Genomic DNA, 15,018 nt, shown 5'->3' on the forward strand with positions numbered 1-15,018 from the left:
ACATTTTTTACCAGGATAGAATTCCAATAGATTTCAGTTTTAAATCTATTGAAATTCGATCTGATGGCATTTTTTTGCCATCAGATTTCCATTAAGGCCAATGCAAAATGATAAACAATCTCATCAGATCGACCTAGATTTTCCACCCTGCCAGTTCGATGGAAAACCATCGAAATCGATCGAAATCGGCCATCGATCGGTCGATTGGCCAACCGATTTGCAATCGATCAATCGATTTGGATCGATCGGTCGGCCAGAAAATCGGCTGAGTGTATGGGCCCCTTAAGTCTCAGCATTACAATGGTATAAAATGCGTCTGGCTTTGAAAGCAGGAACGAGGCATGAAGTTCATCAGGTCATAGTTACGCTGTATGGGAGCTGAATAAAATAAGAGTGAATGCCAGTGACATGGTTTTACTTCAAGGGCTAAAAAAAATAAAATGGGTCTGAAGAGTAAACATAGGATTCCAGAAAAAAAAAAAAAATCTAATTTAGCATTATTTGATAACATACAACAGGTCCTATTTTCCCTTCAAATTTAATTAAATAATCAGCATTTACAGTCTCCCAAGTTTCAAAGGAAATTTTAAGGCATTGCAATAGAAACATAGGCCACCTGTTGTAACATAATGGAAACAGAGAGTCGAGAACTCTGCAACAAAGGGAAAAAAAAAAAAAAAAAGGTGATCACATCCACTCTCCAGGAGAGACGTGAAAAGGCAGCAATCCATGCATCACCTGCATCACACTCCACTAGAATCAAAGTAAAACTGGACCTCCAAGGCCCCGTTCACATTTAAAATCGCAAAACGCTGGCGATTACCTCCGGCGTTTTGCGGGAGTGATTTTCCCGCGATTAACGCGGAAAAATCACTGGACACGCGGCAGGTATGGCGCGATCGCGATTAGCGGTGCTATGCATGCTAATCGCGATCGCTAAATGCTAATCGTGAATCGCGGCAAACCGCTGCATGTAACAAGTTTGCTGTTATCGCTAACCGCAAACGTGGCAGTGAGAACACTGCCATGTGTTGCATGCTGCAGCGGTTTTTAAAAAAACCGCTAGCGGTTTGCCTGGAGGGGGAATCGCGCGATTCCCACTCAAGTGTGAATAGGCCCTAAAGGTAGCCATACATCCAGCGATGATGGGCAGGTTCGACCAAGAGACAAATCTCTAACAGAATCTGATTAGAGAGATCTATTGGCTGCCCATACACCACAGGTCGATTCCTGATCAATTACTTGCTGCTATATACATTATCTGTCCGCCACTGGCTTCGGGCGCACTCCTTGCTCCATACACGCACCCCACGTAGCTGCCATAACTCACGCACCCCAGTTTCTCTGGCAACCACGTGGGGTACGTGTATGGAGCAAGGAGTGCGCCTGGAGCCAGCAGAGGACAAGGGGTGGCAACGGACAGGTGATTTATAGTGCACTGGGTGGCACATTACACATTAGGCCTGAAATTGGTCACATTGTCGATCGTGCATGCACTTGGCGGCACAGATTTTCATCTGATTATAATAATTGAATCAGATGGTCGATCGGCCACCAAGTCACCTAACGTTTGGCCACCTTTAATGTTAAAACCACTATTGTGCGAGCCACAAAATACAATGCCAATGCAGAGATTAAAGGACAAATCCACATAAAGGACAAACTACTGTTTAACAATCTACAAAACCATACAGAGAAAACAAATGACATCTGAAAACTATTTTCTATCTCCTAGATGTAAAAAGGTAATAATAAAGAATTGCAGATACAGCAAACATATTTTCCAGAATTGGCCAAGACTATTTTTTGTGGGAGAGATTGGGGGACCAATATTTTCCTATCCATTTTGTATCCATAGCGGCAACATCATATACACAAATATCCACCTCCGCATTGGTAAGCTCCTGGATGGCCCTGAGGTTTCCTTAACTTCCACTTAAAGAGAACCAGAGGTGGGTTTGAAGATTATCATCTGCATACAGAGGCTGGATCTGCCTATACAGCCCAGCCTGTGTTGCTATCCCAAACCCCCCTAAGGTCCCCCTGCACTCTGCAATCCCTCATAAATCACAGCCACGCTGCAAACAGCTTGTCAGAGCTGGCTGTGTTTATCTCTATAGTGTCAGTCTGCTGCTCTCTCCGCCTCCTGTACAACTCCAGTCCCCGCCTGCATCCCTTCCCTCCCTGCTGATTGGAGGGAAGGGACGGGGGCAGGGACCAGAGCTATGCAGGAGGCGGAGAAGCAGCTGAGACTGACACTACAGATGTAAACACAGCCTCACAGCATGGCTGTGATTTATGAGGGATTGCAGAGTGCAGGGGGACCTTAGTGGGGGTTTGGGATAGCAACAGAGGCTGGGCTGTATAGGTAGATCCAGCCTCTGTATGCAGATAACATTCTTTAAACACACCTCAGGTTCCCTTTAATTTACCCTTATACTACATACATTTGTTAAAATTGGATGAAAAAGATTGGCTCATTAGTGGCCACCATTACAGTGGCCCTCTATGCCTATTTGACTCAGCGAGCCTAATAAGGTCTGCACATGCCTAGTAGAAAGAAGCACTCATGCAAGGAGGAAAAAAAGCCATGCACAAGTGTCATCATTCTACTGGACAGGTGTGGATTTTACCAGACTATGCCCAATCTAGATATGTAATACACTGCTGCCACAAACAACGTGCTGCCTTGTCACAGTGTGAATCTGCACTACCCAGTTCAGAAGCCCAGCCACACCTCCTCCTGATGAGGCAATTGCCTGGCCTATGCACCGATACAGAGGCTAGCGCACTGTCAGTTGGGGTGCAGTATGTAAATACAAATGAATTCTCACAAGGGTTCAGTTAACCTGCCATGTGCAGCCTAACTCAAGTAAAAGTTAAGGGGGGGAGGGGTGTGTGTGTTAAGAGTTTGGAGGAGGAATTTCAGACTGGAGCACATTTTTTACACTTGTAAATGGATTGGGACAATTGTGAACCTCCAATTTGACGTTTTTCCTTGTGTGTCCAAGCTGGGAAGATCTCCCCAAACTGTCTCAGAGGGAATACAAATAGCAAAATCAGACAAGAGATTAAACTACCTGCAGGTCATGTATATTTCCACATGTGCAACAACAACTTGTTACAGCATGTAAACCCAATTCAACTCCACAGGAACAAAGACGGCAATTGGAATCTGTATTTTAACCCTTACCCCAATGTAGCTAGAAAAACAAAAAACAAAAAACAAACAAACTCAGAAGCACTTGACTTCCATTATAATTCCACTAAATCAAGTCTATGTGCTAACAAACGACAAAAACAAAACAAAAAGTTAACTTACAATTCCAAGACAAGGATCATTTCTGTGGCAGTTTCATAGACCTCATGCAGTTTGATGACCCAAGGGTTCTCTCTTGCAAGTTCCAATACTGAAATTTCATGAAGGATTTCCATACGGCAGTCCTGCCCTTTCCGACGTTTTCTCATAATCTTTGCAGCATATTCCTTTTCTGTGTCTTTTTCAATACACTTTCGGACCACGGCAAACTTTCCCCTGAAGAAACAAGACAGTGTGATTGCGCAAGCTCTTTAGTCATAAAAGAAAACACACTAAGTTACCTAGTCTTATGGCTACAAAAAAAATTAATAAATAAATAACTACTCTTTGGGGACGCTACAGTTGTGACCCGTTAAGGACCAGAGCCTTTTCGTTAGCGATCACAGCGATTGGCTCTGGTCAGTAGCCAATGAAATTGGCTCCTGACCAGCACATGGAGCTCAGCTACCAGACAGCTGAGTGTGGCAACAATGGAGCGGTGATGGGAGATCTAGGCCCGAGCAGGAATAAGAGAGCTCCAAAAAGTTTGTAGAATGCAATCAGCTGCATCCACAAGAGATAAAGCACTTAAGTACCAGCGGCCTCTGCCCACTTAAAGACGCTGAAGCCTCTTAAAATTCATCTTTTTATTTAACAATCCCCTTCTACACTATCCCGCTATCCCGCGGCAGAACGCAGTGTTTAACCCCCACCCACCCCTCAAACAACGGGGAATAAATCCATAACTTTCCCAGTCATGGATTTTGCTGCCCGGGGAGGCAGAGCTTTGAGCTGCAGCTCTGCATCCATTTTTGCTACTCACCGCCTCTCCCCCGCCCCTCAGCGAAAGAAGGCAGAGGGGAGGGGAGAGGCGGCGATCAGAGCCAATTGACGGGAGTAGAGGAAGAGCAACAGCCCAAAGCTCTGCCTCTACTAGGAAGCACTCCCCACAACACTGCCCGGGGGATTGGGGGGTTAACAGCGTTCTGCCGCAGGATAGCGGTGTTTTGGAGTGATAGTTTAGATTGTTAAATAAAAAGAGGTATTTTAAGAGGCTTCAGACTCTTTAAGAACCAGAAATTGGTGGTACAAGAAATGTCAGTATAGCGACGAATACCAATGAATCGCCGCCACCACCGCATGCCGGGAACCTGGGCCACCCACTCTGCCATCTCTATGACGGCAGAGTTTCTGTGAGCCGGTCAGGAGCAGCTTTCATTGGCTCCTGACTCTGCCTATCAATGTAAGCCGATGGGAGCTGCTTACATTGATAGGCAGGGCGTTCTAGAGACGGCAGAGCTGCCCGGAGGAGACAGCGGCGAGATCATCAGGAGCGGCAAGGAGACAGCGGCGAGATCATCAGGAGCGGCAAGAACACGCGGCATCGGTGTGTTGAAATCTACGCCCTAGCAGCCAGATAGCCATTAAAACAGGGCGTAGATTTCAAACTATTAAGGTCCTTAAGTAGTTAAACTGCTTTACTTGCCACCATTACTACTTTTAAAGTTTACCTGAACTGAGAGGTATTTGGTGGCATCTATATTTTTTAAACAATACCCGTTGCCTGGCAGCCCTGCTGATCTTTGACTGCAGTACTGTCTGAATCACATTCCTGAAACAAAACATGCAGATAATCCAGTCAGACTTCAGTCAGAAACACCTGATCTGCAGGCTTTTTCAAGGTCCATGGCTAAAACCTGGTACACACCTTACAATTTGCCAGTCATTGACCAATCACAATTGATCATTAAGTACCATATAGTAGTGACTGAGGTATTTTAAAGCCCAACTCCAGATAAAAGAAAAGCATGCATACTTCTTAACAGTGTATATAGGGCTAAGAATGTACTGTATTGGGAATTAATTACCATGATTAAGACCTGTTTCCATCAGAGCCAAAGTCAATGGGCTGTATTCATCTTAATGCATTTTTTTCCTTGCGCACAAAAAAAAAAAAAAGGAAACAACTGATAGCATGTTGCTTTTTATATGAATACTGCACGCTTTCATACATTGAGGAACTTAAGTAGCATTGCCCAAAAAAAAAAAAAAAAAAAAAAAAAAAAAGGGGGCTGTACAGTCAGTACAAAAATAATCGACTCCAGAGGCTTGTGAAGCCACCTACTCCAGCAACCCAAAAACTGCTCCAACTCCACAGCCCTGCAAAAAACTATGCACAAAAAGACGACACAGGCCTCATGCGGAAACAAGCCTAAATTGGAAAACTTCTTAAGCATTTCTCTAACAATTGAGTAAGCTTGTTCATTTAAAGAAAATTCTTATTGAGTGCACATTTTGACAGAGGAAGCCAAAACAACATAGACTGGCAGATGTGTTCCACACAACATGTGATGAGCGCTCTAACCATCCTTGAACATGCCTTTAACTTGTGATAGTTGCATGTACTGTTCAAGTAGAAACAACTGTGTCACTAGTACAATATGGAGTACTCCCTACAGTCAGAACCTAATTGCTGATCCCTGTGAAAGCCCTGCATAGCAAGGTCACATATCAGGAAACACCTGAAGTTCTACAATATCAGGTTGTATGTGCTTTCACTCTGAGTTGTGGTAATCATACTGGTTTTCAATACAGTGACGATAGACAGTCAGGTTAGACACTTCATCCAAACTTTGGCTATTGCCTTGGAAGCCCTGCTAAATGAACTTGAGTGGTTAAACTAATAAGGTAGCAAATTTGTGGCAATAGAAAAACTGAAGAGATGAATGTGAAAACTCATTGGAAATGGGCATATGTAAACACCCCTTTGTCCTGCACATTTCTGAAGCATGATGTCATGCTTTGACATAAAGAGCTGTGCCTTCAGCAGCCTAAACAGAATTGCATGATGACCTACTTCTACGCAAGTAGATCTACAAACATTGATTTACACAATCAGACTTACATGCTTGAAAGGACAGAAGCACACTGGCAATGTTTAAAGTCATATGGTTGCCAGGTCCACTACGGAGAAGCTTTCTTTTTCAAATGCTGCAGTCAAGGACTACGAAGTACATGTATATAAACAAAGAAGAAATTATTTATAGGCATAAATTTCAGTAAGTTTTTGTCTTCTACATAGAAGACAAGATATATTTCACATCATAGGCAGCACCAGAGGGGGTGCTTTGGAGTGCTGAAGCACCTCCTAAAATTGTCCAAGCACCCCCTGAGCACCCGCAGCCACTCGCCACCCCGCTCTCTCTCCCTTCTGTAGTGCTACAAGAAAATGGCTGCCGATGTCCAAAAATGTGGGCATCGGCAGCCATTTTCTTGTAGCACTACAGAGGGAGAGGAGGTGGGGAGAAGCACAGAAGACGCCTGACGCATTAGAGGAGGCGGTGGGAACAGACACAGAGGTAGCGGCCAACAGCTCAGAAGGGTGCACGAGTGATGGCCGCGCGAGCAGGTGGGGGGGGGGGGGGGGGGGGAGCGGGCTGGGGCAGTTATATTACCTGCGCCGGGACAGCTATACTACTTATACTGGGGAACTAAACTACCTATACTGGGGCAACTTTATTACCTATATCAGACAGCAAACCACAATGTCCCGACACCAGAGAGAGAACCCACAAGCATGGCAAACATGTAGGAAACCGCCTGCCGAAATAGAAAATGCTGAGTACTATGAAAATTTCTGCTCATTACAAGGTAAACCAACTCAAAATGACATCCCTTATCAGTTGCTGGAACATCCAAGGGCTGAACGCCTCAGCTTTTGGATCCAAAACCAATGATCCAGATTTTAAAAGACTTAAAAACATTGATATCCAAATCCTCTTGGAGACATGGAACCGGGCAGAGGATGAATCTTTAGTACCCATGGGGTATCGGGAATTCTCCATATCTGCCCAGAAAAACAGGAACATTAAACAGGGCCGCTGCTCAGGAGGCATACTAATCTGGTACAAGGAGGAGCTTACAGAGCACATCAAAGCAATCAAATGCGGAGACAGCCACATCTGGATCAAAATAAACAACTCCATCCTAACTGCTCAGTCCGATATGTACCTGTGTGCAGCATACATCCCCCCAACAGAGTCCCCTTACTACAAACCTGACATCTATGAGGTCCTACAAAGAGAAGCCAGCCACTTCCAGTCTCAGGGCAGAGTGCTCATCTATGGAGACCTCAATGCCAGAACAGGCACAGAGAAGGATTATCTGACCTCTGAGGGAAACGCATACATACTTGGAGGGGAGAGCTATTACCAGGAACCAATACAGACAGCTAGAAATAGTTACGATAAGACAGTAAACAAAAAAGTGGGAAAGCCCTATTGAACCATTGCCGGAGCCTCGGCCTACACATAATGAATGGGCGAACTAGGGGTGACTGTTATGATCACTTCTGCAGCATGTACTGCTGGCTGCAGTTGTACTGTAGACAAGCAGTTGATTTCTTTACATGCATTTGCTCGCATTGTTTTGCTTGCAATCACACTAAGTGTTGATTCCATCTGCAGTCGCTCTGAAGTTAATGACAGTTTAAGATGCACTGGTGAAGTCAAACATTGGCCTCGATTCATAAAAATGTGTTCGGTGAAGTAAATCAGTGCGGGGAAACTCCGCGCTCGGCATTTCAGACTTCTGGGTGGGCATTCATAAAATGTTGCGATAGCAGAGCGGAGATTTCCCGCTGTAGGCAGGCGGTAGGCTGTCGGGAGCCTTGCGGAAACACAGGAGCTGGCTGAGTTCCTCAGTGCGCAGCTCTCTCTGCTGCTGCTTGGGAGGTCTGTCCCATTGACTTACATGTACTCCGCACGCTTATCGCTACATCCAAGCAAGCGGTATTTTCCGTCCGCATACCGCTTGCTCTAATTTTTATGAATGGACATTTTGTTACATTTCCGCCTAGAATCGCCGCACAAGGCGGTGATTTATCACTCTGCTCCGGAATGTCAGCTCCGCATGCGGAAACAGCCTTTATGAATACACATTTTGTTCAGTTTTCAGTAAAATCGGCTGTTTTCAGCATTTCCGCATGCGGGAATGCTTTATGAATCAAGGCCATTGTCCGTTGCAGTGGGGCTGCAATCCCTTTCATGCAGGTTGCATAGCTTTGTCTGGCTTTTCCTGCTCTCAGCTTGTGACTAATTATTCACCTGTGTGGGAATCTGCATGTCTGCTCCCATTGGATGACCTCAGTATAAAGATCTGCTTCCTGCAGGGCTCCACGGGCTATCATAGTTTCAGATCAGTCTGTTACTCTGTCTGGGCCCCCCCCGTTCCTAGTCTGTTTGGACTGACTCCTGCGTAGGGGTCAGTGAGTCCTTCTAGTCCTGTTCCTGGTTATCAGTATTTGTTACTTTGCTAGTCTTGCATCATATATTGGTTCATCGCCGATATATACGCATACTACCGCGTTTGTTATTTTCCTTGTATTCGTGCTACGTTAATACATCAGTGTCGCTGATATATACGTACGCGAACTGTTTATATCCTGTGTTCAGTCAGTCAGTTTCCAGCACATTTCGGTAGGTTGCGCTTAGCGTGATCACCCGTGCTTAGTTAGTTCAGTCCTGTTCCTGTTACCTTGCGTGGATTGCGCTCACTTCTGCATAGAAGTAGCGAATACTTCCTAGTCCTGTTCCTTGTATTGCTCCAGTTCCTAGCCAGTGTTCCTTGCTTATGTTATATATCGGTTCATCGTATGTATGTATAATGTATAATATATATATATATATATATATATATATATATATATATATATATATATATATATATATATATATATATATATATATATATATATATATATATATATATATGTTAGTCAGTCGTTTGTAGTTTCATTGATAGCTGTAATCGTAATACGCTAGGGAATCATACCTATTGTATATTTGTGTGTATTACGTCTGCTTGCCTTGACTCTGCTATTTCCTGACTATTCTGTCCTGTCCTTGTGAGGCACGCCACCGCTGCGGTCGCATTGGCTGCCTCATTCCAGTCTGTCTTGTTATGGATGCTTGCTGTCACTAAGCAGTGACTAGTTAAAGGAATACTATCGATCCCCAAGTGTTCTAAAATGACAATGTACAAATAATGTCTAAGTAGCTGTGTAAACATTTTCCTACTTTTCAGGTTAAATATCAGAGGCAAAAGCTGTAATTTATTGAGGGTAGGATTTAGCTATATTGGGACAAATAAATTGCAGAAGGGGTGTCTGCTTCAATGCACAGCCAGAGTTGCATATCAGACTACAGAAAGCAAATATCAAACTCTGAAAGCAAAAACAATATGAAAAAGCTGTGAGAATTCGTTACATTTCCTCTGCTCTCTTCAGACATTTCAGTCAGAAACAGAGCTCCCAACAGCTGCAGCTCCCGTGTCCTGTCTCTCTCTGTCACACACAGAGCTACACAGAGTTAACTGATCTAGTGTGAGGGGAATTTCCCTTCTCCTCATAGCTCAGTCAGCGGTCAGTTTTGGCGTCAGTAAACTTTGAATGTATTTTGCTAACAGTAAACAAAGAAGTTGCTACTAAAATGTATACACCAGGACTTAGCAGCACTTCCCAAACAATTCCTGTGTCAATTGAAAAAAAATGTGAATCGATAGTATTCCTTTAACCACTTAAGGACCAGCGGTCTCTGGGCACATAAAGACCAGAGACCGCTGGTCCAATCCCGACGAATCGCCCGCACATACCCGCCGCAACCGCCGTCATCGTCGCTCGCCGAGACCCTTAGGACATAGACTCTACCGTCTCTATGACGGCAGAGTCATGTGAGCAGGTCAGGAGCCGCTTTCATTGGCTCCTGACCCTGTTTTTCAATGTAAGCCAATGGGAACGGCTTACATTGAAAGACAGGGTCAGGAGCCAATGAAATCGGCTCCTGACCGGCTCACATGACTCTGCCGTCATAGAGACAGGCAGAGCCTATGAGATGCGGCGAGAATCGTCGGGTTTGAGCGGCGCGATCGGCGGGTAGTGGCGGAAACGCGCTGCGGACAGTGATTGAGATCTACGCTCTGCCAGCCAGGAGCCCACCAAAACAGGGCGTAGATCTCAATCACTGCGGTCCGAAAATGGTTAAGCAAGCGTTCATTCTGTCTGCCAAGCTAGGTTCATGCCAAACCACCGCACAACCGACCACATCTACACACTGCACAGCCTTATCAAGACCCATGTCCACAGCTCACGTGGCAAAATACACGCTTGCTTTGTGGATTTTAAGGCGGCGTTTGGCTCGGTGTGGCACCCAGGCCTTTTCCTAAAACTCCTAGCGGAATAGGAGGTAGAACCTATGATGTCATCAAGAGTTCATATACTGGGAACCAATGCAGTGTGAAAGTGGACAGGAAGAGAAGCGCGTTCTTCAAGCAGGGTCGATGAGTCAGGCAGGGCTGTAGTCTGAGCCCAACGCTCTTTAACATATTCATCAACCAACTGGCTGTAGCCCTGGAAACCTCCCCAGCACCAGGCCTCCTCCTGCATGACCACGAGGTGAAGTTCCTGCTGTATGCAGATAATCTCCTGCTGCTCTCCCCGACAGAAAGGGGCCTACAGGACAGCCTGGCAGTACTGGAGAGTTTCTGCACCACATGGGCACTGCCCATCAACCCAAAGAAGACAAAAAAGTGATGGTGTTCCAGAGGAGAAATCTAAAATGCTCACCTCCTCATTTGTATTAAAATGGCTGCCCACTGATGACCACAAACCGTTACACCTACCTGGGGCTGGAAATTAACCAAACAGGGAGCTTTAGAGGAATACTGTAGGGGGGGAATGTCGGGGGAAAATCAGTTGAACTTACCCGGGGCTTCTAATGATCCCCCGCAGACATCCTGTGCCCACACAGCCGCTCACCGATGCTTTAGGCCCCTCCTCCGGTTTACTTCTGGAATTTCAGACTTTAAAGTCTGAAAACTACTGCACCTGCGTTGCCGTGTCCTCGCTCCAGCTGATGTCACCAGGAGCGTACTGAGCAGGCCCAGTATGGTCTGTGCCTGCGCAGTACACTCCTGGTGACAGCAGGAGTGAGGACAGGGCAACGCAGGCGCAGTGGTTTTCAGACTTTAAATTCTGAAATTCCAGAAGTGAACTGCAGGCAGGGCCGGAGCATCGGTGAGCGGCTGCGTGGGCACAGGATGTCTGCAGGGGACCATTAAAAGCCCCGGGTAGGTTCAACTCATTTTCCCCAGACCCCCCCTGTACAGTATTCCTTTAAACCAGGAAAGGAAAAAGCCTGCAAAACGTTTTATACCAGCAGAAGGCAACTTTACCACCTAAAACCACCGGTGAGAGTCTGGGTAAAGATATTCAACAGCATCACCACCCCAATCCTGCTTTATAGCAGTGAGGTATGGGGCCCGGTCACCTACCTTGACCAATCAAAATGGGACTCCAGCCCAACAGAAATCTTCCATCTAGAGTTCTGCAAGTATCTTCTCCAAATCAATCGCAGCACTTCGAACTCAGCTTGCCGGGCAGAGCTAGGCAGATTCCCACCATGGCTGACTATCCAGCAGAGGGCGCTCTCATACTGGCCGCATATACAGAGCAGCAGCCCCAGCACTTACCACCATAAAGCCTCACTGAGCCAGGGTGGCGAGGCCATACCATGCGCTTTGAAACAAAGCGTCAACAGCCAGCCCAGCCAAGACCACCAACACAGGCTGGCAAAAGCGCAAATAAAAGGAACGATAGAAAGCTGCAAGGACCAATACCTAGAGGAATGGAGAAGTGACAAAAAGAACTCCCAGAAACTCACTCACTGTCTACGTGACCAGGGGGTCCTGGAGGATGAGGCCCACGTCCTGCTACATTGCAGCAAATATACACCATTGAGGACCGCCCACTTCCAGAGACTCTCTGCCCACATCCCAGATTTCACTTCCACAGATTAGGAGAGGAAACTATATCCTACTGGGGGAAGAGGAAAAAAACTGTGCAAATAACAGCCCGATAGATCACAGCCTGCCACCAACTGAGAGGAACATGATACCACATGGACTGTATAACCCCATACTCCCCTCCCATATGGACTGTATACCTATACCCCCCTCCCCTAAGGACTATACATCTCACCCCCCCCCCCATACCATCCACTACATCCTCCACACGCCTATGGACTGTATACCTATATCTTTCCCTTATTCCCACAACCCCCCCCCCTTAATGTTTTGCTTTGGCAATGCTAAATGTATTTGGTCCTGCCAATAAAGCTTTTTTGGATTTGGGGGAGAAAGAGAGAAAGAAAGAAAGAAAGAAAGAAAGAAAGAAAAAAAGAAAGAAAGAAAAAAAGAAAGAAAGAAAAAAAGAAAGAAAGAAAGAAAAAAAGAAAGAAAGAAAAAAAGAAAGAAAGAAAAAAAGAAAGAAAGAAAGAAAAAAAGAAAGAAAGAAAAAAAGAAAGAAAGAAAGAAAGAAAGAAAGAAAGAAAGAAAGAAAGAAAGAAAGAAAGAGAAAAAAAGAAAGAAAGAAAGAAAGAAAGAAAGAAAGAAAGAAAGAAAGAAAAAGAAAAAAAGAAAGAAAGAAAGAAAGAAAGAAAGAAAGAAAGAAAGAAAGAAAAAGAAAAAAAGAAAGAAAGAAAGAAAAAAAAAGAAAAAAAGAAAGAAAGAAAGAAAGAAAGAAAGAAAGAAAGAAAGAAAGAAAGAAAGAAAGAAAGAAAGAAAAAGAAAAAAAGAAAGAAAGAAAGAAAGAAAGAAAGAAAGAAAGAAAGAAAGAAAAAGAAAAAAAGAAAGAAAGAAAGAAAAAAAAGAAAAAAAGAAAGAAAGAAAGAAAGAAAGAAAGAAAGAAAGAAAGAAAGAAAGAAAGAAAGAAAGAAAGAAAGAAAGAAAGAAAGAAAGAAAGAAAAAGAAAAAAAGAAAGAAAGAAAGAAAAAAAAAGAAAAAAAGAAAGAAAGAAAGAAAGAAAGAAAAAAAGAAAGAAAAAAAGAAAGAAAGAAAGAAAAAAAGAAAGAAAGAAAGAAAGAAAAAAAGAAAGAAAGAAAAAAAGAAAGAAAGAAAGAAAAAAAGAAAGAAAGAAAAAAAGAAAGAAAGAAAAAGATGGAGAAAAAGAAAGATGGAGAAAGAAAGACAAAAAACAATTGCGGGCCAATTAACCTGCTCTGAGGTCAAGCAAGATATAGTTTCCCATTCCATCCACGAAATAGCTGTTCAGCCAGCATTTGGCACAGATTTATCCTGTTTTGCAAGCACCAAGGTCCATTATTTATTGCTATTGTATACCCACATCTGCAAAGTCTGCAGTCTTGATCATACAAGTACTGTACAACAAAAGTGCAAGACACGAATATGCTGCAGATAAAAACCAGCTTGTAATCACTTTTTTTTTTATTTTATTTTTTTTACACATATAAAACATTGCCTGCCTCTTCCTGTCTGACAATTTGACTTTAGCCAAAATACAAATCTAACCATTTCTGCCACTGGGAAGTGAGCCTCCAGTCCGCAGCAAATAGTCACGTCCCTGCAGCTGAGGGGCTGTGCGCGCGATTGTGCATGTGGATCCCCGTGATCGCGATGTTGCCCTTACGGGGAAGGGGGGGGTGAGCCAATCTGTACATGTCCACCGAGATTGAACACCGTTTTAGTTTAAAAACAGTATTCATACTTAAATAGAGCCGCCGCAAAGTTCCCATTCATTAATCTCCCTTTTAGGCTCACGTGATCGCAGGCATCCATTGATGCCTGCGTCACTTCCCTAGTTACAATGTAGCAACACATTACTTCCTATAGCGTACTTCTTGTATGCTAATAGGAAGAACTCAGCGTGAACATCTTGTGGCCAAATAGTAAAATTACACCTATTGACTTTAGGAAATAAAAAATGTTTTAATATGTAGGTCAAGAGGGCATATTAACCTCCTGAGCGGTATGGACGAGCTCAGCTCGTCCATCACCGCCGAAGGCTGCCGCTCAGGCCCTGCTGGGCCGATTTTTATCAAATAAAAAGCAGCACACGCAGCTGGCACTTTGCCAGCCACGTGTGCTGCCTGATCGCCGCCGCTCTGCGGCGATCCGCCGCGAGTAGCGGCGAAAGAGGGTCCCCCCCCAGCCGCCCGAGCCCTGCGCAGCCGGACCAATCAGTTCCGGCCAGCGCTAAGGGTTGGATCGGAGGCGGCTGACGTCAGGACGTCGGCTGACGTCCATGACGTCACTCCGCTCGTCGCCATGGCGACGAGAAAAGCAAAACAAGGAGGGCCGCTCATCGCGGCCCTTCTGATCGCCGGAGGCGATCAGAAATATGCAACAGGAGCGCCCTCTAGTGGGCTTTCATGCAGCCAACTTTCAGTTGGCTGCATGAAATAGATTTTTTTTATAAAAAAAAAAAACCCTCCCGCAGCCGCCCTGGCGATCTCAACAGAACGCCGGGGCGGTTAAACCATGGGCTAAAAATTAGTGATGGATGTAAAACTGAAAAAAATGCATATTTATTTCCAAATAAAATATCACCATACATTATACTAGGGATATTTTAACGTTGCAATAACCGGGACAAACTACCAAATAGAATGTGTGGATTTTAATTACGGTAGCATGTATTATTTTAAAACTATAACGGCTGAAAACTGAGAATGATTTTTTTCTTCATTTTTTTTCTTATTCCCATTATAATGCATTTAGAATAAAATAATTCTTAGCATAATGTACCACCCAAAGAAAGCCTAATTGGTGGCAGAAAAAACAAGGTATAGATCATTTTGTTGTGATTAGTGATAGTTATTGGGGAATGAAAGGGAGGAGCGCTGAAATGTGAAAAATCCTCTCGTCCA

At 44.4% G+C, this 15,018-nt stretch overlaps 1 protein-coding gene across 1 annotated transcript in view; it reads right to left on the reverse strand.

Annotated features, from left to right (window-relative positions):
- Nucleotides 1-15,018, reverse strand: part of STK17A (serine/threonine kinase 17a) — a 113,187-nt gene that overhangs the window by 61,614 nt on the left and 36,555 nt on the right. The window contains exon 3 of the mRNA XM_068236362.1: nt 3,323-3,535. Within this exon, the coding sequence (XP_068092463.1) occupies nt 3,323-3,535 (213 nt within the window). The remainder of the gene's footprint in view (nt 1-3,322; nt 3,536-15,018) is intronic.

Source organism: Hyperolius riggenbachi, chromosome 5 (genome assembly GCF_040937935.1).
Source record: "Hyperolius riggenbachi isolate aHypRig1 chromosome 5, aHypRig1.pri, whole genome shotgun sequence".
Classification (NCBI taxonomy): Eukaryota; Metazoa; Chordata; class Amphibia; order Anura; family Hyperoliidae; genus Hyperolius; species Hyperolius riggenbachi.